This window comes from Heloderma suspectum, chromosome 6, assembly GCF_057233095.1.
Source record: "Heloderma suspectum isolate Gila_16-S chromosome 6, 16-S_ref, whole genome shotgun sequence".
In the NCBI taxonomy this organism is placed as follows: Eukaryota; Metazoa; Chordata; class Lepidosauria; order Squamata; family Helodermatidae; genus Heloderma; species Heloderma suspectum.
Window position 1 is genome coordinate 84,840,113 of NC_139463.1, and position 26,241 is coordinate 84,866,353.

The 26,241-nt window shown below is 41.6% G+C and overlaps 2 protein-coding genes across 2 annotated transcripts; both read left to right on the forward strand.

Annotated features, from left to right (window-relative positions):
* The first annotated feature begins 1,899 nt into the window (after positions 1-1,899).
* Positions 1,900-13,392, forward strand: LOC146341647 (vomeronasal type-2 receptor 26-like). The gene is made up of 5 exons (XM_084807592.1): positions 1,900-2,184; positions 2,762-3,601; positions 6,789-7,016; positions 9,059-9,185; positions 12,494-13,392. The coding sequence occupies exons 1-5, from the start codon at positions 1,900-1,902 to the stop codon at positions 13,390-13,392; spliced, it is 2,379 nt and encodes a 792-aa protein (XP_084663718.1).
* An 8,123-nt stretch (positions 13,393-21,515) lies between these two features.
* On the forward strand, positions 21,516-22,436 carry OR14A16 (olfactory receptor family 14 subfamily A member 16). Its single transcript, XM_084807594.1, has one exon. It carries the CDS (start codon positions 21,516-21,518, stop codon positions 22,434-22,436), a length of 921 nt encoding a protein of 306 aa, XP_084663720.1.
* The last annotated feature ends 3,805 nt before the right edge of the window (positions 22,437-26,241 follow it).

Sequence of the window (26,241 nt, forward strand, 5' to 3'; positions counted from 1 at the left end):
ATACCTTAGGGAGGTAATTGTGAACCCTGCAATTGTCTCAAATTATGGTGACATTCTTTCTTGCCCAAAACTACATGGATTTTTAATGACCACCTCATAATAAACAATCAAAGTGAGAATATATATATATATATATATATATATATATATATATATATCTCCACGCATGCATGCACACACCTGTGCCTTTCAGAGGTCAGGGTGACAGATTGTGGACAGGCAGAGCTTCTGGCAGAGACAATCAGTGTTGACTAGGAGAGTCAAGAGACATTAGTGTAAACAGGCTGAAATTAGACAATAATGAATTAGATTGCAACAGTGGATTTTGCTTTAGGATTCACTCTGGTGGTCACAATGCTGTTTTTCTTGCTATGGCTATTAATGTTTTGGTTGGTGTTTCTGCCCCAAACTCAGTGCAATGCACACCCCGTTACATGCAGCATGAGTGATCCCCTTCAGATCCCACATGAATATTATCAGCTAGGAGACCTCATAATTGGTGGTATCTCTTCTCTGTTCTTCTCCTTTTTCAACCTTATGTCCTTCAATGAACACCCCAGTGCAATGTTTATTAAAGAGCCTATGTAAGGAGCTTCTTGTTTCCATGACATGTCCATGAGCAGGTTATTATATTTCCTAAGAGTAGATGACTTCAAAAATCTCATCTTAGTTCAGACCTATGTTCATCTAGTCCAGGATTCTGTTTCCTCAGTGGCCACCCAGCTGCCTGTGGGAAACCCACAAGTAGGACATGAGTACAATAGCATCCTCCTGCTCATGTTCCCCAGCAACTGGTGTACATAGGCAAACTGTCCCAGATACTGGAGGTGGCATATAGGCATCAGGACTAGTAGCCATTGATATAGCTTGTCATATTATTATCATTATAATATGAACACTACCGATTGTATTATGATTACCATGTATTCTGTTAAGATAATGGGCCAAGATCAAGAAGTTGATCATAATATAATAAATATATTATGATTTTATTTTAATTAATTTATTAAAATATTATTTTAATAAATGTCATTATTTTAATTATGGAATCTGGGGTTTGAAAACAGAGCCCAGAGCCTGAACTGGCATTCTGGTTCCTTATTTTCCTGTGCAGCAGCCAGGGTTTTGTTGGGTAGAAATCACAAACAAAATAACAATGTAGTGAATTATATTGCAGCAAGACAACTTGCCAGAACTAGACTTTATTAAAGCTCCACTTATTATTGTCCCTTGCTGCTTCTAGACAACCTTTTCCCAGATAAGCTCTGTCCATGATAATATATCAAACTAAACAAAAAGTGGGTCTTCTAGGTATGTATCCCACCCACCACAACACAAGTTCGTATGAACTTGATAGTGTACCAATATTGCTCAGATGGGGGTTTTGTTGAGTATACTGTTATGTGTTTTCCACACATAAGATGTTTTATGTATTATGTGTCCTTGTATACATGTCTGAGATGAAAGCAGTTTGTATGCAATTGGGGTCTTGTGTTGTGATGAGATACATAACAATATTTCTATTTATTGTAGGGAGCATTCCAGAAATATGAGTGCCATAGAAAGCTTATGACCAGTGGCAACCAGTACCTCTCTCTGTTTCATAAGTAAATAGCTGGTATGCTTCCTTCATCATAGAGCCAAAGCAGCTTACAGTCTTCAAAGTATTAAAACCATCCCATCTATTTTTGCTGCTTATTTCCATATGGTTTGGAAGCTATCTATGCACTGATCCTAGATATATGTAGTTGTTAAAATGCACAGAATACCATGTCCCAAAGCAGCAGCTTCTGTCAGAACAGTGAGGACATGACTAGTAGTTTGAGAGGTTTAAAGTATTCTGAACCACACTCTTATTCTAAACCATACTTTTAACCATACTGTCATTTCAGTGTAGTGATGAAGAACTACCAGCATGTCCTGGCTTTCGTGTTTGCAGTGAAGGAGATCAATGAGAATCCTAGGATCTTACCCAATGTTACACTGGGATTCCATATCTATGACAGCTACTTCAATGTAAAGATGACTTATCAGACCACCTTGAACCTTCTTTTTAGCCTGAAAAAGATTGTCCCCAACTACAAATGTGACACACAGAAGCATCTGGTAGCTATCACTGGAGGACTTAACTCTGAAACCTCATTCTACATGGCCACCATCTTAGGCATCTATAAAATTCCACAGGTAGGTTATGCCTGTGAGGCACGTGGCTTTCATAACTCTATCTGCTCTTCTTCCCTGTATTGTCCGGACTGGTGTGATCATGTGTGACTCATGGAGGAAAGAAGGAGAAGGTGGGAATGTGATGACAATAGAGAGGTCTTATTGTGAAGAAAAAACACTTTTTCAATAAAGCACTTTTTAAAAAATAACTGCTTACAGTTAACTTTTTGGCACCATCAAAAGCCAGCTTATCTGTCACACAGAGAGCATCTGAACTAACAGCTGGCCCAGAAAACATGCTTAATAGGTGCAATCAGAGCCAGCCCTATCGTTAGACAAAGTGAGGTGGCTGCCTCAGGCATCAGCTGATCGAGGTGGTGTGCAGTGGCAAGATGTTGAAGGACAGATCTATATGTACCACACAGCCTGGCCTGCACCCTTTGCAGTAGCCTACTCTCCTCAGATGTGCTGGAGGACACTGTTCTGTCACCAGAATATCAACCTATTAGGAACACTAGGAACACGTATTTCCTTATTTGTACGAAGTCCACCATGGAACCAATCTTTTTACCTACCTTACCATTTATTTTTTGCTTAGGTCTCTTATTATTTATTTGGTCCTATGCTGAGTGCTAAAACACAATTTCCTTTCATGTACCGAGTGGTTCCCAATGAAGAGTATCAGTACTTTGGGATTGTCCAACTACTTAAACATTTCCAGTGGACTTGGATTGGGATTATCACATTAGATGATGACAAAGGAGAAAATTTTGTGCAGACTTTGATGCCCATGCTTTCCCGGAATGGCATCTGTCCAGCTTTCACTGACAGAATGCCTTCTCTGACGGATTTCTCTGAGTTGCACGAGGCATACTTAAAGGCAGAGAATGAGCTCCACCTTTTCAGCAACAGCAAGGCCAAAGCCCTTGTTGTGTATGCAGAAACTCACTCTATATTGGGTTTGAAATATTTGCTAGTACAGGCTGAATATAGGCCAGAGACTCTGAGCAGAGTGTGGATCTTGACAGCCCAATGGGACTTCCCAGCATTACAGTTTCACAGGAATTGGGAGATACAAGTCTTCCGGGGAGCCTTGTCCTTTGCAGTACAAGACAATGAGGTGCAAGAATTCCAGAATTTCCTTCAGACCTTAAATCCTCACTCCCTAAGTGGAGACAGTTTTATCAGGGACTTCTGGGAGCAGGCTTTTGACTGTTTATTTTCTGATGCCCATGCAGCTGGAGAGGACGATGGAACTTGCACCGGGAAGGAAACACTGAAGAGCCTTCCTGGATCCTTTTTTGAAATGACTATGACTCCTCAAAGCTACAGTGTATACAATGCTGTCTATGTTGTGGCACATGCTTTACATGCCATGCGCTCATTGAATACCAAGCACAGACTGGTGACAGCACTTCCAAATCCACAACCGTGGCAGGTACTACCTCACAACCAAAGCAGTTCTACTGTCATGAACAGGCAAATGTACAGGACCACTGTGTTCAAACAGAGTGACAAATGACCACATATTACACAACACTGAATGCTTCTAGCTCTGCCTTCTCGGCTACATCCCCCCCTCCCGCCTCCAGCTACAGAAGTCCATGCATGGAATTGAGAAAACAGGAACATATTATGGCAGAAATCTTTGCTCATATTTAGATGGCCAACTTTATTCTGTTTCTTTCTGCTGTATCCATGCTATCACTAGGATCTGTTGCACATGCAATTACTGGTCCTGGCAATCCATAAATTTGTAACATCAGAATCTGTATTTGGACCCCATAGTTGCTCTTCCCTCTTCCCCCTCCCTGTTTCTTTCTCCACCTGAAATTTCCCCTCAGAAGAAGAAGAAATTCTCCTTCTTTGCTTCAGCCATGACTGCATGTTCTATTTGCATGTTCAACACTAACTCGGCATTCCCTCCTAATCAGCTAATTATGTCTGTATTTTAATTATTTTATTTATCAATTTACATACCACTTAATATACCTAAACAATATCTCTAAGCAGTTTACAAAATCAAAAATTAAAATAAGTCATAATAAATAGAAAAGCTCATCATTTAAAATGTTTAAAATATTTAAACCCAAAATTAAAAACTCATTAAGTACTAAACAAACTAACCGGGCAGCACAAACACTCAGGGAAGGCTAGGATAAAGTGATGGATGCAAGAAAATCACACACAAATCAGTATAAATAATAAAACTGATTGCCAGCTATAGCATAAAACATGGAAGACTGAGGGAGCATATGTATTCTATGCCACCACCATTTGTTCTGGAATGCGCCTATAGGAGAGATCAAACTCCTTTTTTTAAGTAGTACCCAGTACAGGTGGATGGAGCTTGCAGAACGGCCTAGCCCCCTCCCAAAGAGGAAAGGGAAAAGAAAGAGAAGACTACCTAACCTGAAGAAGAAGAAGAAGAAGAAGAAGAAGAAGAAGAAGAAGAAGAAGAAGAAGAAGAAGAAGAAACCACTGAGCATCTCCCAATCTGACAGAAGCTTCTAATAATCCAAAATGATTGGATCAAAGACTCATGCCCATACATTTCAATTTCCTATTTGGTGGTCACTTGGTTTCTGGACCCAATTCTGGTTTTATTTATTTGTTTACTTTTTTATGTATTTGAAAGATTGATAAGCCACCTTTTTAGGATAAACCCTCCCAAGGTGGTGTACAATAAAGTTTAAAACCATAGAACATAATAAAAAATAAGAACAATGATGAAATCAAAATTAACAATCGATAACCTTAAAAGGTCTGTGCAGTCTGAAAATACAGGATACTTGGAAGACTGACTTCTCCCATATAAACCTACTTATTCACTCAGATCATCAGTGGAGCTCCTGCTCTGTGTCCCATCACCACTTGCTCTGCCATTTCCTACCCCATCATTTGCTGCTCCATGGCCCTATCCCCATCTGAAGTGCCATGAGTGCCTTCCTGAGGCAGGGACTTCCCGGTGGTGACACCTAGACAGTGAAAATCTTTGTTCCTGAGTGGGGAGAGGATCCTTCTTCACTTCTGTGGTTCAGATGAAAATTTAAGATGCTGTTGTTTCTCAAGGGGTTTGGGATTACTAATACATATTTATTGCCTTTCATAAGTCTTATTGCTGCTGACATTTTAAATGCATATCTTTGCTTGAGCTCTTTATTTTTGATTAACTGTTTCATCGATCGTTTTTATAGGGCTATTAAGCCACCCGTGATTGTCTCACTATTTCCTTCTTCCTGATGGCTGGGCTAGGGACTAATCCACCTTTGTTTCACCTTAGCTACACAGGTGTGGTGATATGATATCTCCATAGAGAGGAGGTGTAGGATATGCACTAAATAAATTAGTGATACACAATAAATAGGAGAAGGCTGAACACATGTAGTTAGGTTATAATCAACTATTCTTTGTTTAGAAAAATAGCAGATACAAAATAAATACAGAATCTAAAATACATGAAGACATGGAAGAAATATAATCTTAGAAAAATCCATTAGTTAGAGCACTGTTACGTAGTCTAATGTCTTACAATAAGTTTCTTACCCAGCCTGGAAGGATGAATTCCCTCTGCCTCGGAAGAGTTGTGTGGAAGCAGTTACAAACTAAATGGATTATGCAGCTTTCTTAATCTAATAATCTCCATCGAACAACAACGATGAAATGTTCCCAGGGTATGAGAAAAATGTAATAGTGCTCCAGGATTGTTTTTGATCGTTCCCAGTAGCCATTCTTTCACAAGGGCAGATTTTAATGAGGAACTTTATTCTTGATAATTCTTGGACACTATTTCAAGGCCATATTGAAACTAAGAGGAAGGGTGGACTTGCAGAGTCAACGTCAGCATATTTTTTCCTGGTGTCACAAGTCCTTCCTTTAGTTTAAGAAAAAGGTGTTTAGAAAAGCATCTCATTATTTATTTGTTTTATTATTTAAATTTTATATCCATAGGTATCTTTTAAAGTTTTGTTAGCGTCCTTTTTACTGTTTTAATCCTTTTTATCATAGTGTTTGAGTATGTATATTTGTATTTATGTATTTTTGGTTTATGTAGTCGTGGTTGATATGACCATGACAGTTGAAACAACAAATAGAGTATTATTTAAATGTGTTTTTAGAACTTTTTATCATTCATTTGTTGAGCTTATGAAAGTCCCCCATCCAAACCTCTTTTTACAGTGACACAATGTTTTTCCCTTCAATACTGTACTTTTGTTGAATGCCCAGAGGTTGTGGTTTTAGATAAGAATAGTTTATAACTCATCCTTGCTTTAACATCCCTGGCACATTCTTAGAGAAATATGTATTTATTCCAACATCCTCCTTTTGAGACTCCGTCTACATTCCAGAGAGGGTTGATCGTTCTGCTTCTAGATAATCCAAACCCCAGCATTTCTGGATTTTTTTTCCTCCTTGTCTTTACTGCACAGCTGGGTGGTAGTCCTCTCAGCCCGTGTCACACTTTCTTCCATCCTGGTGGATGGAAAGCTAGGAAATCAATATTTTATATAAAATAATGCACAAACCTTTGAGTGAAGGATGGATACACATGCACAAAGTCATACACACATGCTGTTGTCTCTTCCATAATTTTGTGAAGGCTGCCTTTACCTCTTCGATTGTAGCTTCATCCTTTTTTGAGGAGAATTTCATTTAACAACACTGCTGGCAACCAGTTGTCTTTGAATGAGAAAGGTGAATTGGAAAGTGGATTTGATATTATAAACTGGGTTACTTTCCCAAACAAAACTTTCTCAAGGGTGAAAGTTGGGAAGATGGATCCATGGGCCTTCCAAGCCAAAATGTTCACCATTAATGAGAAGATTATCACATGGCACAAAGTGTTTAATCAGGTAGGGCCTGATTATTAGTTTGAGGGACACAAATTTCAATATTTGAATGTTCCAATATCAGTTGTAGACAAACTATTTTTGCCAGATAGGGTGATCTCCTTAAAAAGCAAAGATCCTCATGTTATCTATTACTCTTGAATAAATGTTTTTATTAACTACTGATTTATATTAACATTGTATTTGGAGGTTCTGTCCTCCTTACAGTTATCGTGTTCTACCCAAGTGAAATCAAATTATACCAGACTTTTGATAATGAGAGTCTGTACATTTTTTGTTCTTTCCTTCCTGGAATAATCTTGCCCACATGAGAAGCATTGGCAATTGGGTGGTACAGAGATGTAATAATAAATAAATAAATAAATAAAATATGTTATGTGCCTTTGGCTTTTAAAAGATGCATGGGTGGATTGAATATTATGGCAATTACTTACAGGACTACTTGTCATTTCACAGGACATACAAATATATAAGAAAGATAGAAAGACTAACAACAGAGTACTCAAACAATGGTTTAAGCTAAACGTTTTGGCTTCCGCCCTCATCAGCAGCTGTGCTATTAACTGGATATCAGGAGTGGCAGTTTGGAATGGCTGGAGATGAAATTTCCTTAGGAGAGGCCAAGGTATGAGTGTAAAATATATATATATATTTAATACTCTGTTGTTAGTCTTTGTATCTTCCATGTACATTTTACCTTAAGACTGACTGCATCCACAGTGGATCCAGGGCTTCCTTTTTGCTTTGCTGTTGTGCCACTTTACACCAACAGATATATATATATCACATGCAATATGTAGGGAAAACTTAGAGATGGATGAACCCATCTCCTTCCGGGGAGGGGGGAGCTTGACAAACTGCCCCCTGCAGCTCGTGCAGCCTGGACCTGCTCCATGAGTTTCCCTGCTCACCGCATCCCCCCCCGCCCACGAGCTGTGTGAGCCATCCCTCTTCCTCGTGTCAGCTTTCAAGGGCCGATGAGGGGGAAAAGGGCCTCAGTGGCCAGCCCCCAGCCTCTTGCCCTGGCCTCCAGTGGGGGGGGGAGAAGAGGATAGGTGCCTCCTTCTTCCCTCCACCTTCTGCCCCCACCTGCTACAGTGGCAGCAGCAAGGGACAAGCTGGTCATTTTCTGTAAGGTCAGGAAAACTTATGGAAAATGACCAGCCTGTCCCGGCCACTGATGCTGTAGCAGGAATGAGGGAAGGAGGAGAGGTACTGCCTTCTTCCCCTCTCCTTGCTGAGGTAGTGGGTGCCTGAGCTCTTGCCCAACTCAGCATGCTGTGAATTGGGCAAGAGCTCAGGTCCATGAACTGGCATCAGGGGGGCTGAACCGGCAACTTCTCACCAGGCTTCAGTCCCCAACTGGATGCTTGCGCCATCCCTAGGAAAACTACAGCAGACCTAAGAACAAGATTCCGTAACCACAATCTGTGATTCCTACCAAAAAGTGGAGCAGCCTGTTGCAACTTGCAAGACATTTCATCTCACCTTCACATAGTCTCTCAGATTTAAAGATCCTTCCAACAGAACAAACAAAAGACAATGACATGCTTGACAAAAGGGAACATTTCTGGATCTATAGACTCTTAGTCCAAATGGTCTTAATCTGGAAGACAATTCATAAGCAGTATACCAGTCATTCCTCTGTTTTGTTTTTTCTCCTAAGGAACGTTCATCTCCAGGCATTCCAAACTGCCACTCCTGGTATCCATTTAACAGTGTGATGAGGGCAGAAGCCAAAACATTTAGCTTAAAATATATTTTAATATTCTGTTGTTAGTCTTCCTATATTTATCTTAAATATATTTTTGAATACTCTGTTGTTAGTCTTTCTGTCTTTCTATATAATTACACATTTTATAGGCATGCATTGAAATTGGTATATTCAACTGTATGTAGCTATATATTTTTTCTTTTCCTCCTTTTGTTTTATTGATTTGTGGGAATTTCACACAAAAAATAATTTTAAAATAGGTAAAATATGTAACTAGAAGAGCATTTACTAACCATAGACTACATGTTTCCTTCCTTCTGTTTATGAATAGATGCCACCCACTTCAGTATGTAATGATAACTGCCATCCAGGTTCTGTTAGGAAAAAAAAAGATGGGAAACCATTCTGCTGCTATGATTGTGACTTGTGTCCAGAAGGGAAGATTACTAACAAAAAGGGTAAGTAATACAACACCTTGTCATATTTAATACATTAAGAACATATAAAGTAGGTTTGGTTCAGATTGCATCATCCCTTCCAAAACCATCTAAATCATGACACAGGTCATTTGTTTTCATTCAGATATGGGCTTGCTCTGGAGCAAATAGTATTGATTGATTACACATTTATTCTTCTTTAAAGGAGTGTAAAGCTTGCAAAGCAGCATTTAAGGTTCCACCCATTTTATTGCCATAGGGAGTTGACTTAAACTATGATCAAAATATTTGTCTTTCTAGCCCAGTATTTTGTACTCTGACTTAAAGTGGTTCTCTAGCATCTTCCAAAGAGATTGTCCACATCAACAGTGACCTGATCCTTTTTAGCTGGAGATGCCAGGGATGTGAACTGGTACAAGCTGCAGGCACAAGAGACAGGGCCTTCTCAGTGGTAGCCCCATCACTGTGAAACTTCCTACCACAGGAATTTCATTTTGCTCCCTTGTTAACTGGTTTTGGACAGGCTCTAAAGACCTGGCTGTTGATATCCGCTTTTAATTAATGGTGATGCTAGTCTATGCTCTTAAGTTTAACCATTACCACTATTTTATTGACGATTTTCAAATAAATTGCTTTTAGGTGGTTATCATTGTGAAAGTTGTCCTTGATGTGTAACCTGTTTTATGATGATCATATGTTGTAAACTATCTGTTTTGGCCCTGCAAGGCAGTATTAATAAATAATACCTTCATAGAAGCATAAGAAGAGCCCTGCTGGATCAGACCAAGGGTCCATCTAGTCCAGCATTCTGTTCACACAGGGGCCAACCAGCTGTTGACCACAAACCAACAAGCAGGGCATGAGTGCAACAGCACCCTCCTACCAATGTTGCCCAGCAACTGGTGTACGTAGGCTCACTGCCTCTGGTACTGGAGGTAGCACATAGCCATCAAGACTAGTAGCCATTGATAGCCTTTTCCTCCAGGAATTAGTCCAACCCCCTTTTAAAGCCATCCAAATTGGTGGCTATCACTACATCCAGTGGTAGTGAATTCCATAGTTTAACTATGTGCTGTGTAAAGAAGTACTTCCTTTAATTTGTCCTGACTCTCCCACCAATCAGATTCATAGGATGACCCTGGGTTCTAGTATTTTGAAAGGGGGAGGAAAATGTTTCCCTGCCACATTCTCTACACCATGAATAATTTTGTAGACCTCTATCATGTCTCCCCTTACCCTCCTTTTGTCCAAGCTAAACAATCCCAGCGGTTGTAACCTTCTCTCATAGGGGAGATGCTCCAGTCCCTTGATCATTTAATTGTCCTTTCCAGCACTTTTTCCAGCTCCATACTATCTCTTATTTTAGGTGTGGTGACCTGAACTGAACACAGTATTCCAAGTATGGTTGCACCATAGATTTGTACAGAGGCACTATGATATTGGCAGTTTTATTCTCAATTCCTTTTCTAATTAACATGGAGTTTGCCTTTTTCACAACAGCTGCACATTGGGTTGACATCTTCATTGAGCTGTCCACCACAACCCCAAGATCTCTTTCCTAGTTAGTCACCGCTAACTAGAGGTGTACGAAACCTACTTACCCATCCGCTGAAGGGGTCCGTGGGTGGGGAGGCGATCCGTCCCTCCCCCCAGAATCCTCCCCGGCCAGCTCCACTCTGCGACAAGTCCGCGGAGCCACTGGCCAGGCCCATCCGCAGCCAGACTTCCGGCCACTGCCACGCAAATGGCATCCGGCATAGCGGACGCCATTTGCATCCCTGCCCTTGGCCATGATAGGCTACGTAAATATTTACGTAGCCTATCATGGCCAAGAGTAGGTACTAGGGATGTCAGAGAATTCTGCCACAGATCTCGGTGAGGACAAATGCCAGTGCATTCAGTCCCCCAAAATCCATGGCGGAACAAAGCCCCCCGCCCCCCCACCCCATGAAATGGACCTGGAATGGAGCACCTACCTGCTGCCATCCATGCTGCAATCCGCCATTTTCATCCCTGCAGAAGCCATGATAGGCTGCATAAGTATTTACGTAGCCTATCATGGCAAAAAAAAAAGGGAACGCAAATGGCGGCGGCTACGGCGGCCACCATTTGCATTCCCTTTTGTTTTTGCCATGATAGCCTACATAAATATTTACGTAGGCTATTACGGCAAAAAAAAGAAAAAAAGAACGCAAATGGCATAGTGGCCGCCATTTGCGTTCCTTTTTTTTTTTTTGCCGTAATAGGCTACCTAAATATTTACGTAACCTATCACAGCAAAAAAAAAAAAAGGGAACGCAAATGGCGGCCGCTGTAGCCGCCGCCATTTGCGTTCACTGTTTGTTTGTTTTCTGTGATAGGCTACGTAAATATTTACGTAGCCTATCACGGCAAAATACAGGGACTCAAACCTCCACAGAGTGGAGCCGGCCGGAGAGAATTTGGGGGGGAGGGATGGAGCGCCTCCCCCCCACCGCGAATGTCACCCTTCGAAAAGGTAAATGACTTTCGTACATCCCTAGTAGGTATGTAAATGGCATCTGCTACACCAGATGCCATTTGCGTCCACAGCCCGGCTGCGGAACGATTACAACAGACCCGGACAGGCTGGCGCCAGGTAGGGTCCGTCCCGACCAGCCTTCGCAGGGTGGTGGTGGGGAGCCGTCCATTCTGCCGTGGACTATGGGGGGCCAGATTCTAAAGAATCCAGCCTCACTGGAGTCCGTGGTGGATTTCTCCGCCATCCCTACCACTAGCTCAGATCCCATCAGGTTATACTTGAAGTTGGGGGGGGGGGGTTGCCCCAACATGCATCACTTTACACTTGCTTACATTGAACCACATTTGCCATTTAGATGCCCATTCTCCCAGTTTAGACAGTCACAGATCCTTCTGGAGCTCTTCAAAATCCTTTTTGTTTTAACCATCCTAAATTATTGTAATAATTTTCAAAATATAAAGGCTTCTCTTGCCCAAATTCCCTGGACCTATTCATCTGCCAATTGGCAGGCTTAATACCCTCAGAAGTGGCAACCATCCCTGTAAATTGCATTCAGTTCTGCCAAGAAATAAAGTTATCAGCAGTTCCATTTAATAAAATCAAAATATGAAGGTATATATAGAAGTATTTTCTGAAATCCTCAAGCTGGGTCTGAGTCAAATCCTGTGATCACTGCACACATCTTTTATATGAGGCAAAGGCAGAAGGCTATTCCTGTGGAACCAGGAACCTTGCTTTTCTGGAATTCCTGAGAGGGCAAGGCAGAAAACCGAGTATAAACACGCACTTCTTTGAGACACTGAGGTGTCATTATTTCTGCTTTTTAAAGATATGGACAACTGTATCGAGTGCCCAGAAGATCACTATCCAAACAGCAACCAAGACGGATGCCTTCCCAAGGTTTTAAATTTCCTGCCTTATGATGAAAGCTTGAGCATCGGTTTAGCGTTTATGGCTTTTTCATTTTCCGTGATCACAGCTTTGGTGCTAGGGATATTCATTAAGTACCAAAACACTCCCATCGTCAAAGCCAACAATTGTGGTCTCACCTACACTCTGCTGATCTCCCTCCTGCTCGGCTTCCTCTGCTCCTTGCTATTCATTGGCCACCCTCAGCCAGTCACCTGCCTCCTGCGGCAAATGGCTTTTGGCATCATCTTCTCAGTGTCTATTTCTTCTGTGTTGGCCAAGACCATTACGGTGGTTCTGGCATTCATGGCCACGAAGCCAGGATCCAGAATAAGGAATTGGGTGGGGAAAAGACTGGCAGCTTTTATCGTTTTCTCCTGTTCTCTTATTCAAGCAGCTATTTGTACTGTGTGGCTCTGTACTGCCCCTCCATTCCCAGACTTGGACATGCAATCTTTGACTGAAGAAATTGTGGTAGAATGTAATGAAGGCTCTGTCCCCCTGTTTTACTGTGTTCTGGGCTACATGGGATTTTTGGCTGTAGTCAGCTTTGTCGTGGCTTTCTTTGCTAGGAAGTTGCCTGACATCTTTAACGAAGCCCAGTTCATCACTTTCAGCATGTTGGTATTTTGCAGTGTGTGGATCTCCTTTGTTCCAACTTACCTGAGCACCAAGGGGAAATACATGGTGGTTGTGGAGATCTTCTCCATCTTGTCCTCCAATGCTGGTTTATTGGGCTGTATCTTTTCCCCAAAATGTTATATAATTGTCCTGAGGCCTGGGCTGAACAGCAAGGATCTTTTAAAGAGAAATAAGTAGAAGCCAGTAGTTAGGGACACACAATTCTTCAAAGACATGGATGGGACTCCTTCTTTCCCTAGCTGAAATTCTGAGGAGGTGAGGGGCTTCCTTCCATGAACATTAGAACAGGTCAGAAGTCCAAGAGACTCTTCTTGGACTTGCTTACACAGGCTTTGCTTTGTATCCACTGTCAGAAAGGAGAGGAAGCCATCACAGGCACTGTTGTCCTATACCAACCCATATCAAAGTACAGGTACATTTATCTGTTTGAAGTATTAATCCTTTGCTTGAGCAGACACTGATGACCTCTGTCTGGAAAGGTGAATGGCTGCTTCAGCAATAAAATAACTCCAGCTTCCAAAATATAGCTACTGCTGTTTGGAGGATGGATGGTGCAGGTCAGCCTTGAACTTAATGGCACCTGATCCTTTCTCTTTTTTGAGAATGGGGGAATCAGTTACCAGTCTTTTAAACACCTCCAGCTAGGGATGCTGAAGGAATATGGTGGAGGTGGGGCTTGATGTGCTTTCATCAGCTCAGTGCCCCAGATTTTGGCTCAAATTCTGCTAGCTGGCCCAACTCGGTATGCAGCAAGTCAGGTCAACGAACAGATTTTCTGTTTTGTTTTTGTTGTTGTTGGGTGGTGTGTGTGCATGTTTTCAACAAACAGACATTTGCACAAATTGTGGCCTCTATTTCAGCCGCAAATTGTGCAAATTGTGTATTTTGTGCAAATTACGCCTGCAATTTGCACAAGTCTCACTTTAGCAAATGTAAAAAAACTTAAAATGTTTGGGAAGAACCCACAGCTTGATCCACAAATGTGAGCCCAGTTCGGTGTGTTGTGAACCTCCAATGAGCCCAGAACAGGCCAGATTTCCCAGCAATGGACATCCCTATATCCACCACTGAATGATTGTCCACAGTACTTGTGGAGGGAAGCAACTATCTGCTGTTTTTGTTGTTTATTCCGAACAAGCAAGGACAGAACTCCCAGAGAGGACTCCCACACATGTGATGTAGGGAACATGTGATCCTAGTGTAAGTATTTGAAATGCCTGCAATGATATTATTCTGCAGTGGTGATGTAAATTTCAGAGAAAACCTGAGGAGGCATATTTGCAGGCTGTTCTATCCCCATAGTCCACTTCTCTTTTCATGCCCAGTGCTATTTTCCTTTCCTGTAACCAGTGATTCAGTAGTAAGCCCTTAGGGTGAGTGCAGTGGGGGGAGCTAAGGGAAGCTGGTTTCTGCCATAAGAGGCAAGCATGGTCAGATCTTCCTTGAAGACTGAGAGAAAGACATTGTGAGGAAGGGCTTATTGGCTGACAGAGTTCTGAAAAGCATCACCTATGAAGTTGTGAATTGGGACCTACTGGAATAGGAGAAGTGCCCCTTCCACATTAGCCTAAATTCATTTGAGGGACAGGGAAGAACAGCATCCTTGGAAAGAGGATTCTAAAGTGTTTCCAGGTAGAAAAGGCAACAAAACAACCCCTCACTCTCCAGCCTAGCCTTTTCTTCACTTTTTCTTCCTCACATTGTACGTCTGTGTGTGTGTGTGTGTGTGTGTGTATGTAAGAGAGAAAGAGAGAGAAAGCAATAATGAGAATAATGGTCTGCCTCAGCATGATGGGTATGGAAGGATGATGAGCAAGATTCCTGAAACCCCATATAGCAAATTTTACGTTAGAGTTTATGGGGATCTCAGGTGTAGACCAAGAAAAAACCCATGTCCCTGTCATAAATCCTTCTGTCTGAAAGGAAAATCATGGATTTCTCATAGGGTAAAGGTTTTGCACAGTCATTGATGAGATTTGGTGAACAGAATGGCTTATCGTATGATCCTGAGGAACATAAGCTTAGAAGTGAACAGTTAGAAGTCAGTTGTAATCAATACAGTGATGGAGATGGTCAAGGAAAGAGTTCATTTTGATGGAGGAGGACGAGGACGAGGAGGAGGAGAAGAAGAAGAAGAAGAAGAAGAAGAAGAAGAAGAAGAAGAAGAAGAAGAAGAAGAAGAATTCCACTATTCTGCTCATAGAGCATCAAGAGCAGCTTACAGCAGTCCAAAAATGCAACACAACAGAAACATACTTTAAAACAATCCAGGAGCAGCAATTCTTTTAAGAATCATTTTTTAAGCCACATGATTAAATGTTAGATTTCAATATATATATAAAAAAGTGTCTTCAATCATTCTTTCTCATTTGAATGCTTATGGGTTTGGAAGTGAGCCAGGGCCAAAAAATAACAATATAGTGGTATTTACTAGGGGTGAACAGAAGTTTCTCTCTCTCTCTCTCTCTCTCTCTCTCTCTCTCTCTCTTTCTCTCTCTCTGTCTCTCAATCTTACATGCACACACACACACCTTTGTGGGACCACTTATCCCCCTGTGAAGTTGGAGAAGGGATATAGGCAACTTCCATGGGGGACTGTGAAAATTGCAGCACTTTCAAATGTGTGGGACTTACTATTCATGCATGGGCTTTCCTTTTCTCTTCTTCTTCTCTTCCTTCTACGACGTAAAACCAAGCTAAACCATAAGTTCAAGCACTTTGTAAATGAGGCCTAGAGTGCCCCATGGGAATAAAGCTATGTGAGTCTCATTCCCAGGGACATTCCTGGGGGAAGGGAAAGATGGCTGCTTCAGTGGGATAATCTTAATATGCAGTCTTAAATGCTCATGGGCAAAATTTAAGATGCTGATATCTGTGTAGAACTGCTGGTTCTGTCATACACCATGCACCTTGGGGGATGGGGGCAGCTATTGCCACCTAGTGCATTGGTCTAGACCTCATTATCACTGGGTACTTGTGGCCTGGAGCACAGCAATAGGGGTGAAACCTTTTGCAACCTGGTAGAAGCCAGAAGCTTCCTATCTCCTTTATGTCATACACAATCTGTCCAGGCAACTGGAAACAACATTGTTGTGTGATTCCACCAATATTACTGTCTGCTTCTCAGTGATTCATGGAACAAAAGAAAAATGCAAATGCATAACATATGAAAAATATGCATGGGAAAAATGTACTTTTGAAAAATGTGCACAAACACTTAAAGAAGAATGCATACATTTAAAAATGTATTCAACTGGCATACATTTTGAAAAATACACACGGAAACACTGACACATTTTTGTGTTAAAACACAAATCAAAGGTTGCAATCTGAAGATGATGTGAGCTGGAATGAGCCTCAAAGTGGAATCTGGAGAACTTAGACAAGCTTGAGTTGAGCTGATTCACACATCATCAAGCATGATCCAGTTGGGTACCCCCGTTCTCCTTTCTTGAATTGTTTTTCACAAAGGATCTGTGATATTTTAGAGCATGTAACTTTTATAAATAAAGTTCATGGTGAAGTTTCCCTGCTTTTCAATATGGGCATAGGAATCTGGGTTGGTAAAAATTGTTTGCAAGGAATTTTTGAAGTCATTGGTTTTGGCCTGCCCAAAAAACAAACAAAACAAAAACCAAACTTTTTAAGTAGAGGGACAATGACAGATTTGACAACAAGGTGGTCAAGATAGATGGAGCTTTACCTCATTCTGCTCATTTACATGTATTGGCTTGCTGTGCTATGGTCCACTTCTCTTGAATTCTAGTTTAATTAAACTCATTTCTAAAATGAATTCCAGTGTGGCACTAATAATAGTGTAATCCACTACTGACCTTATTTGCATGTCTGGAATTTGTGTTGTAAGTAATGACAGTAAAGGAAGACATCATTGCATTAAACTTAATTATTGGATTATGCAAAATGTGGGGGAAAGTCATCTTTCTTCCTTTAATTATACACACTTTTAAGCTATATTAGTTTTGCAGGGTATTCTGGTTGTGGCCTGGGGGTGGGAATAGTAGCCACAAGCCTATGAGAGGAGCTCCACCACCACAACTGACGGAGATACTATACAGTAAAAAAGAAAAAAACTAGAAACTGTGCTAACAGTGGTAAGCCCCCAAAGGTTTTGAAGACCTCCTCCAAATCAACAAAATGCCCAGTCTATTCACCACCTGCAAATGTGAAAGTGAATAGGGGTGGTGGTCATTTTTTATCAGCCCTATGAGAAAGACATCTCGATTTTTTCTAGAAATTGGGATGTTGTTGTTGTTGTTCGGCCATTAAGTCGTGTCCGACTCTTCGTGACCCCATGGACCATAGCACGCCAGGCCTTCCTGTCCTCCGCTCTCTCTCAGAGTGTGCTCAAGTTCATATTCATTGCATCGGTGATGCTATCTAGCCATCTCATCCTCTGCTGTTCCCTTCTCCTTTTGCCTTCAGTCTTTCCCAGCATCAGGGTCTTTTCCAGGGAGTTTTCTCTTCGCATTAGGTGGCCAAAATATTGGAGCTTCAGCTTCAGTATCTGTCCTTCCAATGAGCACTCAGGGTTGATTTCCTTTAGGATGGACTGATTTGACCTCCTTGCAGTCCAGGGAACTCGTAAGAGTCTTCTCCAGCACCACAGTTCGAAAGCATCAATTCTTCGGCGCTCAGCCTTCCTTATAGTCCAGCTCTCACAGCCATACATTACTACTGGGAAAACCTAGGCCTGCTTTGAGATGGATGGCTCTTAGTGCTACAGATCAAAAGACATTGTGCAGCTATTCCATCTTTTCATCTTTAATGGATTTTCTATGGCCAGGAAAAAGAAGATAGAAGAAGCAGTGAAAAACGTGAGAGGGTTATGTGCAGACGATGATGTCATCTGGACCCATTGTAAATTCTGTGAATGAAGCAGGAGGATTACAGAATCAAAGCCTTATCTGGAAGCCCCCTAAGACTGCGTACTCTGTGGAAAGTACAAATCTAAGGGATTGTATAGACTGATGCACATTTATATTGAGGGCCATGCACAGAAACCATAATGCAGAGTCCTAAATTAAACCAAGTACTCAGGAACCAAGTTTCAGATGTGTTACTTAATTAGTCCCATGGAGAAAACTGCAGAAACCCCCTTTCTAGAGCACACTCACAGTGTCTGCCTGCAACCTGATATCAGCTTGCAAAATCTACCTTATCCCCTGGATGCACTGAACTAAACTCTAGGGACCAGGTATCTAGGCATCAAATTAAGGCAAAAAGCAATTAAACTCTGTACGTGTATAGCCAGGCATTGCACTCCCACATTAAGACAGCATCAGAGAAGAAGAGGGAGTTAGAAAACTGCTCTCTTTAGTGCAGCATTGTCCACTTTGATTTGCAATGGCTTCTCTAGACTGTCAAGGAAAGGTATTTAAAACCACCTGATTCCTGGGCCATTTAATGGGAGATACCAATCATTGAACCTGGGACCTTCTGAATACAATATAAGTGTTCTACAACTGAGATATAGTTGAAGGAAAGAACGGCTATGAATTCTGTAGAGAATTCAGTTGAAATTGTAAGTTCTCTTCAGCTTCAGTCATTCTATCTCATAGCCGTGCTGCCTGTCTTTCTCCCCTGCTTTTCCAATGCATGCATGCTGATGACATGTCAGTCAGTAGATGAATATGTTTACCTTCCTTCTCTCCTACAAATCTTTTCCTCTCAGTGTGTTTGTGTGTCTTGGCTTTGCTATATGATCCGGCTACTTTGTACTTTCCCCAGGGTCCCATGTTTCACTGTGGTAGTATCACACTTCCCAACACTCTACTGATATATTTACACTAGAAATGTGTAATGGGTTTTCTATGTTATGTTATGTTATGTGAAGAGGCTGCCCTCAAGGAATCATGGAAACTGATGGCAAAAACATGACTCCAATATGGATGGAGGAGATATTTGTTCAGTTAATATTTTAATACCAACTTACTTAATTTCAGACTGTCAAACCAATATGCCAATCAAAACTCAGTTATGCTCAGAAATGTGCACTTCCCTGAAGTTTGCAATGGATTTATCCACTCAAAAACTGCATACAAAAATGTGTATAATAATTAAAATAGTGCTCAAAATGCATTATTTTAGGACCGTCATTTCAAGCAATGTGTATATTAGGCAACATTTTGTATGCAAATGCATTCTTTAGGAGAAATGTACACAAAAACAAGTAAATATTCATGTCACCTTTAAAATAATGAATTCTCAAAGTTTAGGATGAACTGAAATTAAGACTGGGAAAAAAAACACAATGTTTATGATGAGCCAAATTTAAGACTGAAAAAAAAAACAGAAACTGAGAGAAAGCTAAAGTGATGGATTCTTCCATCCCTGCTCTCCAGCATGGAAGTCATCACAATTAATGAGCTGTTAAAAAAAATGCTTTCCTTGATGTTTGCTGCCTTCACTTTACAGCACATTTACAGGAGCATTCATACCAGAATGTGGTCCGGGAGTGTGGGGACAAACTGGATGTAGCATTGCCCTGTCATGCTCGTTTTGTTAAAAAGAAGATAACCAACTCAAGGCAAGCATATTGGGACCATGCCGTGGGGAAGAGGAGCTTTAAGCCTTTTCCCCAGCCACAGACCTGATTGGAATCCCCCTTCTCTGTGCCTACTATTTTCCATGGTAGGAACTCTCCCAATGCTGTCACATCTAGCCCCGAGACATCCTACTGTTTTTCCTGTTAGACATGATCTTGATAAATGTTAGCATCCTGCATGTGTTTGGGTGACGCTAGTGTGGCAGGTCAGTATTATCACACTGTGTGGACTATGCTTCTCTTGTTTGCAGCAGCAGAAGCCATATATTTCATACAGCCCCTCTGCCTTCTTCAACCTTGCACAGCACCATTCCAGACCTTTCCAAAGTGAAGAGCTGATTAACATGTTAGCCTTAAGCAGGGGTTGGCCACCATTTGGGAGATGAATGGCCTCCTTTGTAGCTGCAGAACCCTTCAGAAGTTGCATGGGAGGGTGGAGCTGGCACCAGGAACAGGAAAAACACACACATACTCTGTTCACAACCACATACCCTCACCTGCAGGGATCACTGGTGGGGGGCAGGGGACAAGTTTAACCCCCCCCCCCGATCTTGATGAAAATCATCATGTCCCTGCCACTAATAAGAGTGGGGAAACAGTTGCCTTGATCCCTACCTACACCTAGCTGATAGTTAACAGCTGAGCAGCCAAGAAAAATATTGGGCTCCACATGTCATTTGGAGAGCAGCCAAGGGCCAGATGTGGCCCACTGTCCTCAAGTTGCCTACCTGTGTCTAGGAATCAGCAAAAGCTGCGCTCTCTGAAGTTCTCCAAATTCCACCTTGAAGGCTGAAGCTTGTTCTGACTGGAGTCCAGATCAGATTGCAAGCTTTTTTCTTTCTTTGTTTACATGAAAACCTGCATATTTCCATACATATATTTCCAAATGTACACATCAGTTATGTGCATCTTTGAAATGTGTGCATTCTTCTCCCATTGATTAAAGAGTATTTGTGCACATTTTTCAAAAGTATGCGTTGTTTCATGCACATTTTTCAAATGTACACATGCTGTCTAACACATTTTTGGGGTCCATAAATCATATTGCAAACTAAGGAAGTTACAGACTTCGACCGCAGATGGTGTCCACCTTTAGTCCAGAAGCTGTGAACTAGGTAAACCCTGAACATAAACAAACTAAAACAAATTTCTCATACATCTCTAGTAGCATGACTGTCCTGCTTTAACATGGTTGACTCCCACCTGATTCTGGTACTATGTAAAAAATTCTCATCCTTGTGGTACAGTTACATTGAGTATTTATGAGCATGCCAGTGATTCACCTCTCAGTGGGGCAACCATCACTGCTTTCAGCACAATGATGCAATTTGGGTGGACTACATGGATAAATACATTACAACAACAGTGTGGCACCAAGGCACATTGATTGAACCCTTCTAACAAAGCTGATCAGACAAGAAATTCTCACCCATGCACTGGCCTCATAGAATAACTACAGCTATTCTGAGCATGGAGAAGATCAAACTGTACCTGCCAGCCATATAATTGTTAAAGATGAGGAGCCTATTGGGGCGTGGGGAAGTGGCGGAGGAGCCCTAATTCAGCACTATCATGGCTGAATACACAAGGATCCAAACCCAAAGCCCCAGGCCTGGATGGAGGAATCTGTCAGTTTGTTTCTCCCACTTTTGGACCAAGCAAGAATGATTACACTTAACCTGTTGTATTCATAATTTTGTTTCCTACATGTCCCCAGCAACTGTCAGAGGAAGAGATGTCTAATGGAAGCATTGTGACTGAATTCCAGCTTCTTGGGTTCTCTGACACCCCAGAGTTGCAGATTTTGCATTATATCGTATTTCCCACAGTGTATCTGGTGGCCCTGATGGGGAACTTCCTGATCATCACTGTCATATCCATTGACCATCACCTTCATACCCCCATGTACTTCTTCCTTGTAAATTTATCAGTTGTGGACCTTGGTACCATCTCCGTCACTGTCCCCAAATCAATGAGCAACACCAAGTCAATTTCCTACTTTGGATGTGCTGCCCAAGTGTTCTTCCTCATTTTCTTTATGGCAATGGACGTCTCCCTCCTCACAGTCATGGCCTATGACCGGTATGTTGCCATTTGTGATCCACTGCACTATACAACAGTCATGAGCAGGGGAGCCTGCATCCAAATGGCAGCCACTGCATGGATCAGTGGACTTCTCTATGGAGCAATACATGTTGCTGGCACCTTTGCAATCACATTCTGCTCCAACGTTATCAACCAGTTCTTTTGTGAGATCCCGCAGGTACTGAAGCTCTCCTGCTCTAACCTGTACCTCATAGAAGTTGCAGTCCTTGTTTTTAGTGCATGTTTAGTCTTCAGCTGCTTTATATTCATAACTATTTCTTATGTGCAAATCTTCAGAACAGTAATGAAAATACCCTCTGTGAAAGGAAGGCAAAAAGCATTTTCTACCTGCCTGCCTCACCTGATTGTAGTCTCTTTATTTATCTACACCTGCTCCTTTGCCTACCTAAAACCAATCTCTAGGTCCCCATCTGATCTTGACCTAATAGTTGCTGTGATCTACTGTGCTGTGCCACCAGTGATGAATCCAGTCATTTACAGTATAAGGAATAAAGAGATCCAAGTGGCTCTATGGAAGCTGATTAACCAAATAGTCATCCAGGTTGTTTAAATAAACTTGCCTTAAATTTGCTGATAGGTGTGTTGGGGTGGGTGGGTTGATAATATACTTGCACACTTTTGGTTAAAGAGGAGTGCAGAAATGAGAGAAGGATGTAAAACCTAATTACTGAAAAAAGCCATCCCTCCTCACAATCCCATTTACAAGCACAGAACCACAGAGCTGGAATGTAACTTGGAGGTCATCTCATCAAACTTTGGGCTTAATCCAGGATCTCATTCATCCTTTGCTTAAATACCTTTAGCAAAGTAAAGCCCACAATATCCTGAGGCATGTTGTTCCACTGTTGGGCAGCTCTTACTGTTAGGACGTTTCTCCTCATGTTCGCCAAAGCCTGCTTCCCTACTATTTGTACACATTCATTCTAGTTCTGCCCTCTGGAGCACCAGAGAACCAGACAGCTCCATTTTCTTTGTGACAGCCCTTCAGATATTACTTTTTACAGTTCTATTTGACAAAATAGTTATTACATTATGAGATCGTATTTACCTAGTTGGCAGTCTTTGCTGGCAGAGCTTAAATACACATATTTGACATGTTTCTCCTGCTCCCAGGATCTCTCTCCTTAGCTGTGTTAAACTATCCCCATGGTACCAAAATGTAGAAAGAAAGGAAATCCATTTTGGCAGTGTGTATTTTCTCATGTACATCGTAAGCAACTTAACTAGGTTTCCAAACTATTGCCAAAGGTATCCAAACTAATGTGATTATGTACAAATATATCTTCATTTTTTCTTATTGATTATAGTTTGAATAGTTTATATAATATTACTTTTTTCTGAAAAAGTAATATTATATAGCTGAAAAGTTTAGTTGTTAATGGAAGAAACGTTACAGATCATATTGGCCACTATCCAAGGTGGACTGAAGCACAATCCATTCCTCAGCTTCCCTGCTTTTCTCAATAGTGTGCATACCGCTTCATTTGATTGTGGTTCATATTTCCAAATGTGAAAAAGTCTGCATATGATGGGTTGGATCCAGATATAGGCACATACAACTGGGCTGATGAAAATGGATTTCCTCATTCCTCCTCCAGGCAGCCCCTTTCTTTGTTTGTTTGTTTGTTTGTTTCTTACATATATATCCCTCCTTCTTTTTTCCTCCTTAAGGAACCCAAGGCGGTGTACATAATCCTCCTCCTCTCCTTTTTATCCTCGCAACAGAAAGATCTTCCAACCTTCAGGCCTCACCTTACCATCTGGCCTTTGTTGCTTTCTAGAGTGGGGAGAAGGAGTTACGGGGGGGTTGTAATATTTTATTGCTGCTTTCTTTATTGTTTTTATTTCTTGGTCTGCTGCTCCGTTTTATTGTTCTTTTTTGTGTGGACCAGATTGCATTTTATAAGGAAAGATGGAGAATGACTATTTTAATACAATACAGTACAATAAATAATGAACCCTGTATGATTAATGGATGTGATTTGGAATCACCACTTCTTAATGTCTTTGACCATTGCCAACTCTGTATTTCTGTTGTCTGCAGAAACACACAAAGGAAAAATGAAGACCAGAGAATGCTTTCTGTAACTATTACTTTTAATTCAATTTCCACAAAATTTAAAATCCATGAATTTCAGTGTCTTGGCTGATTATTTTGTAAGAAAGGAAGGGAGGAAATTGCTAATTCTTACCTATCCTGTTCAGATTAGACAGACAGACAGACAGACAGACAGACAGACAGACAGAAGGACATGCAGGTTACATACTATTTCCTACCAGGCTGAGACTCTTAGCTCACCTGTGGATGAAGGCTCAAAGCAGTCCTCTATAACAGGCGTGGGGAACATATGGACCTCCAGATGTCATGGCACTCCAACTTCCATCAGCCCCAGCCAGCATGGCCAAAGGTGAGGAATGATGTGAGTTGAAGACCAACAACATCTGGAAGGCCATGGGTTTCCCACCCCTGCACAGGGGAAGCAACATGGTTCTTCATCTAAAAGAAGTAGTTTTAATAGCTGCCCTTATCATCCAGCTCTTTGAGGAGATGCAGGGACCATTGTCACTAAGGATAGTGGAGGGGTCCTTGCAACATAGATCAAGCTATGCTGAATCTGCACAAATTAATGATGTAATTCATGGAAAGGATGAGACTGGATGTAGGAAGCCCACCTTGGAGTTCCTCTGAGAGGTTTCACACAGCCTTAGAAACTTCTGTGTATTACAAGCAGCCCTACGTAGAACACAATACACAATTGTAAACATATGCAAGGGAGCAGAGGGAAGACATTGTTAACATTGCCGTTTCTATCCCAACCATGCCCAGTTCCTCTTTGCCTTTATCACAAGGCTGAACAATTCCAGAAGAATGGTCATGGTCATTGCTGAATTAAGCTCAGGTGTCATTCCTGTCCCAATGAGGAACAAGTGTGAGATGAGATCTAACAAACATGTTTTATTTGCCTGTTCTGCTGCCTATGAATAGAATACTTTGGCAAGGTAATTGTGAACCCTGCAATTGTCTCAAATTACGGTGATGCACTTTCTTGCCAAAAACTGCATGGCGTTTCATGACCGCTGTTACAGTACAAAATCAAAATGAAAAGATATACTCTCTCTCTCTTTCTCTCTCTCACACACACACACCTCCTACCTCTGCACCTTTCAGAATGTGGGGTGACAGACTGTGGACAGGCAGAGCTTCTAGCAGATAGTATCAGTGTTGACTAGGAGAGTCAGGAGACAATAGTGTAAACAGGCTGATGTTAGATAATAATGAATTAGATTGGAACTGTGGCTTTTGCTTTAGTAGACAAGGATTCACTCTTGTTTGTTTGTTTGTTTGTTTATTACATTTATATCCCGCTATTTTTCCTCTTTAAGTCCTCCTCCTCTACATTTTATCCTCACAACAACAACAACCCTGTGAGGTAGGTTGGGCTGAGAGACTGTGACTGGCCCAAAGTCACCCAGTGAGCTTCCATGGCCAAGTGGGGGCTAAAACCCAGATCTCCCAGTCCAACACTCTAGCCGCTACACCACACTGGCTCTCTTGTGGTCACAATGCTGTTTTTCTTGCTATGGCTATTGATGCTGGGGTTGGTGTTTCTTCCCCAAACAAGGAAGAAGAAGTTTCTTCTTATACCTTGTTCCCCAAACAAGGTATAAGAAGTTTCCATGCCTGTTTGAGTTTTATATGGTAAAATTCTTGTTTCAAGTTTTTTATTAATTCCTTTCCTACTCTACCCCTTCTAATAATAAAGCTTTAAAATAATAAATATACTTCCTTCCACCACCTCCCAAGGGTATATAACCACACCCAAAGCTAGAACCCAGTGCCCTAATGCTACCCCTCAGAAAGCCAACCCCTATCTAAACCTGTAAAGAAAACCAAGTGCCTCTTATTCCCTCTCTCTCCTAACTGAAAAAGCAACAGCTGATCAGGAGACACCATTTAAAATCTGACCATTCTAACTCCCCCCTCCCCCCTGTTTACCATAGCCTTTAGGAGATTAGAAGAAGAAATTATTAGAAGAAATCAATCATGCAAACATACAATTAAACAACAAAACAAAATGCCATTTAATCACAGTCACTTTCTCCCAAGGAGACCTTTTCTGGAGGCAAGAACTCCTTTTGCACAGGAGTGCTACTAGCCTGCTGCTTGAGGCGATGCTCCCGGGGATCAGGGGGTTACTCAGCCTCTGCCTCAGAGGTAGAGTTCCTCTCTCCTGACAGGGATGGCCCTGCCGCCACTTCCCCCGAGGGTTCAGGCTCCTATGGGTCTGGTGGCAGTCCTTGGTCTAGGTTGTCCTGGGTTTCTGGGGCTTCTAGCTCTTCCTCTGAGGAGGACT

Excerpts from the sequence above, each read along its gene's own strand:
- LOC146341647 (XM_084807592.1), top strand. The coding sequence starts at position 1,900 with ATGAAGAACTACCAGCATGTCCTGGCTTTCGTGTTTGCAGTGAAGGAG. Across the intron at positions 2,185-2,761 it reads GCATCTATAAAATTCCACAG|GTCTCTTATTATTTATTTGG; the intron begins GTAGGTTATGCC and ends TTTTTTGCTTAG. Across the intron at positions 7,017-9,058 it reads GGCACAAAGTGTTTAATCAG|ATGCCACCCACTTCAGTATG; the intron begins GTAGGGCCTGAT and ends GTTTATGAATAG.
- OR14A16 (XM_084807594.1), top strand. The coding sequence starts at position 21,516 with ATGTCTAATGGAAGCATTGTGACTGAATTCCAGCTTCTTGGGTTCTCT.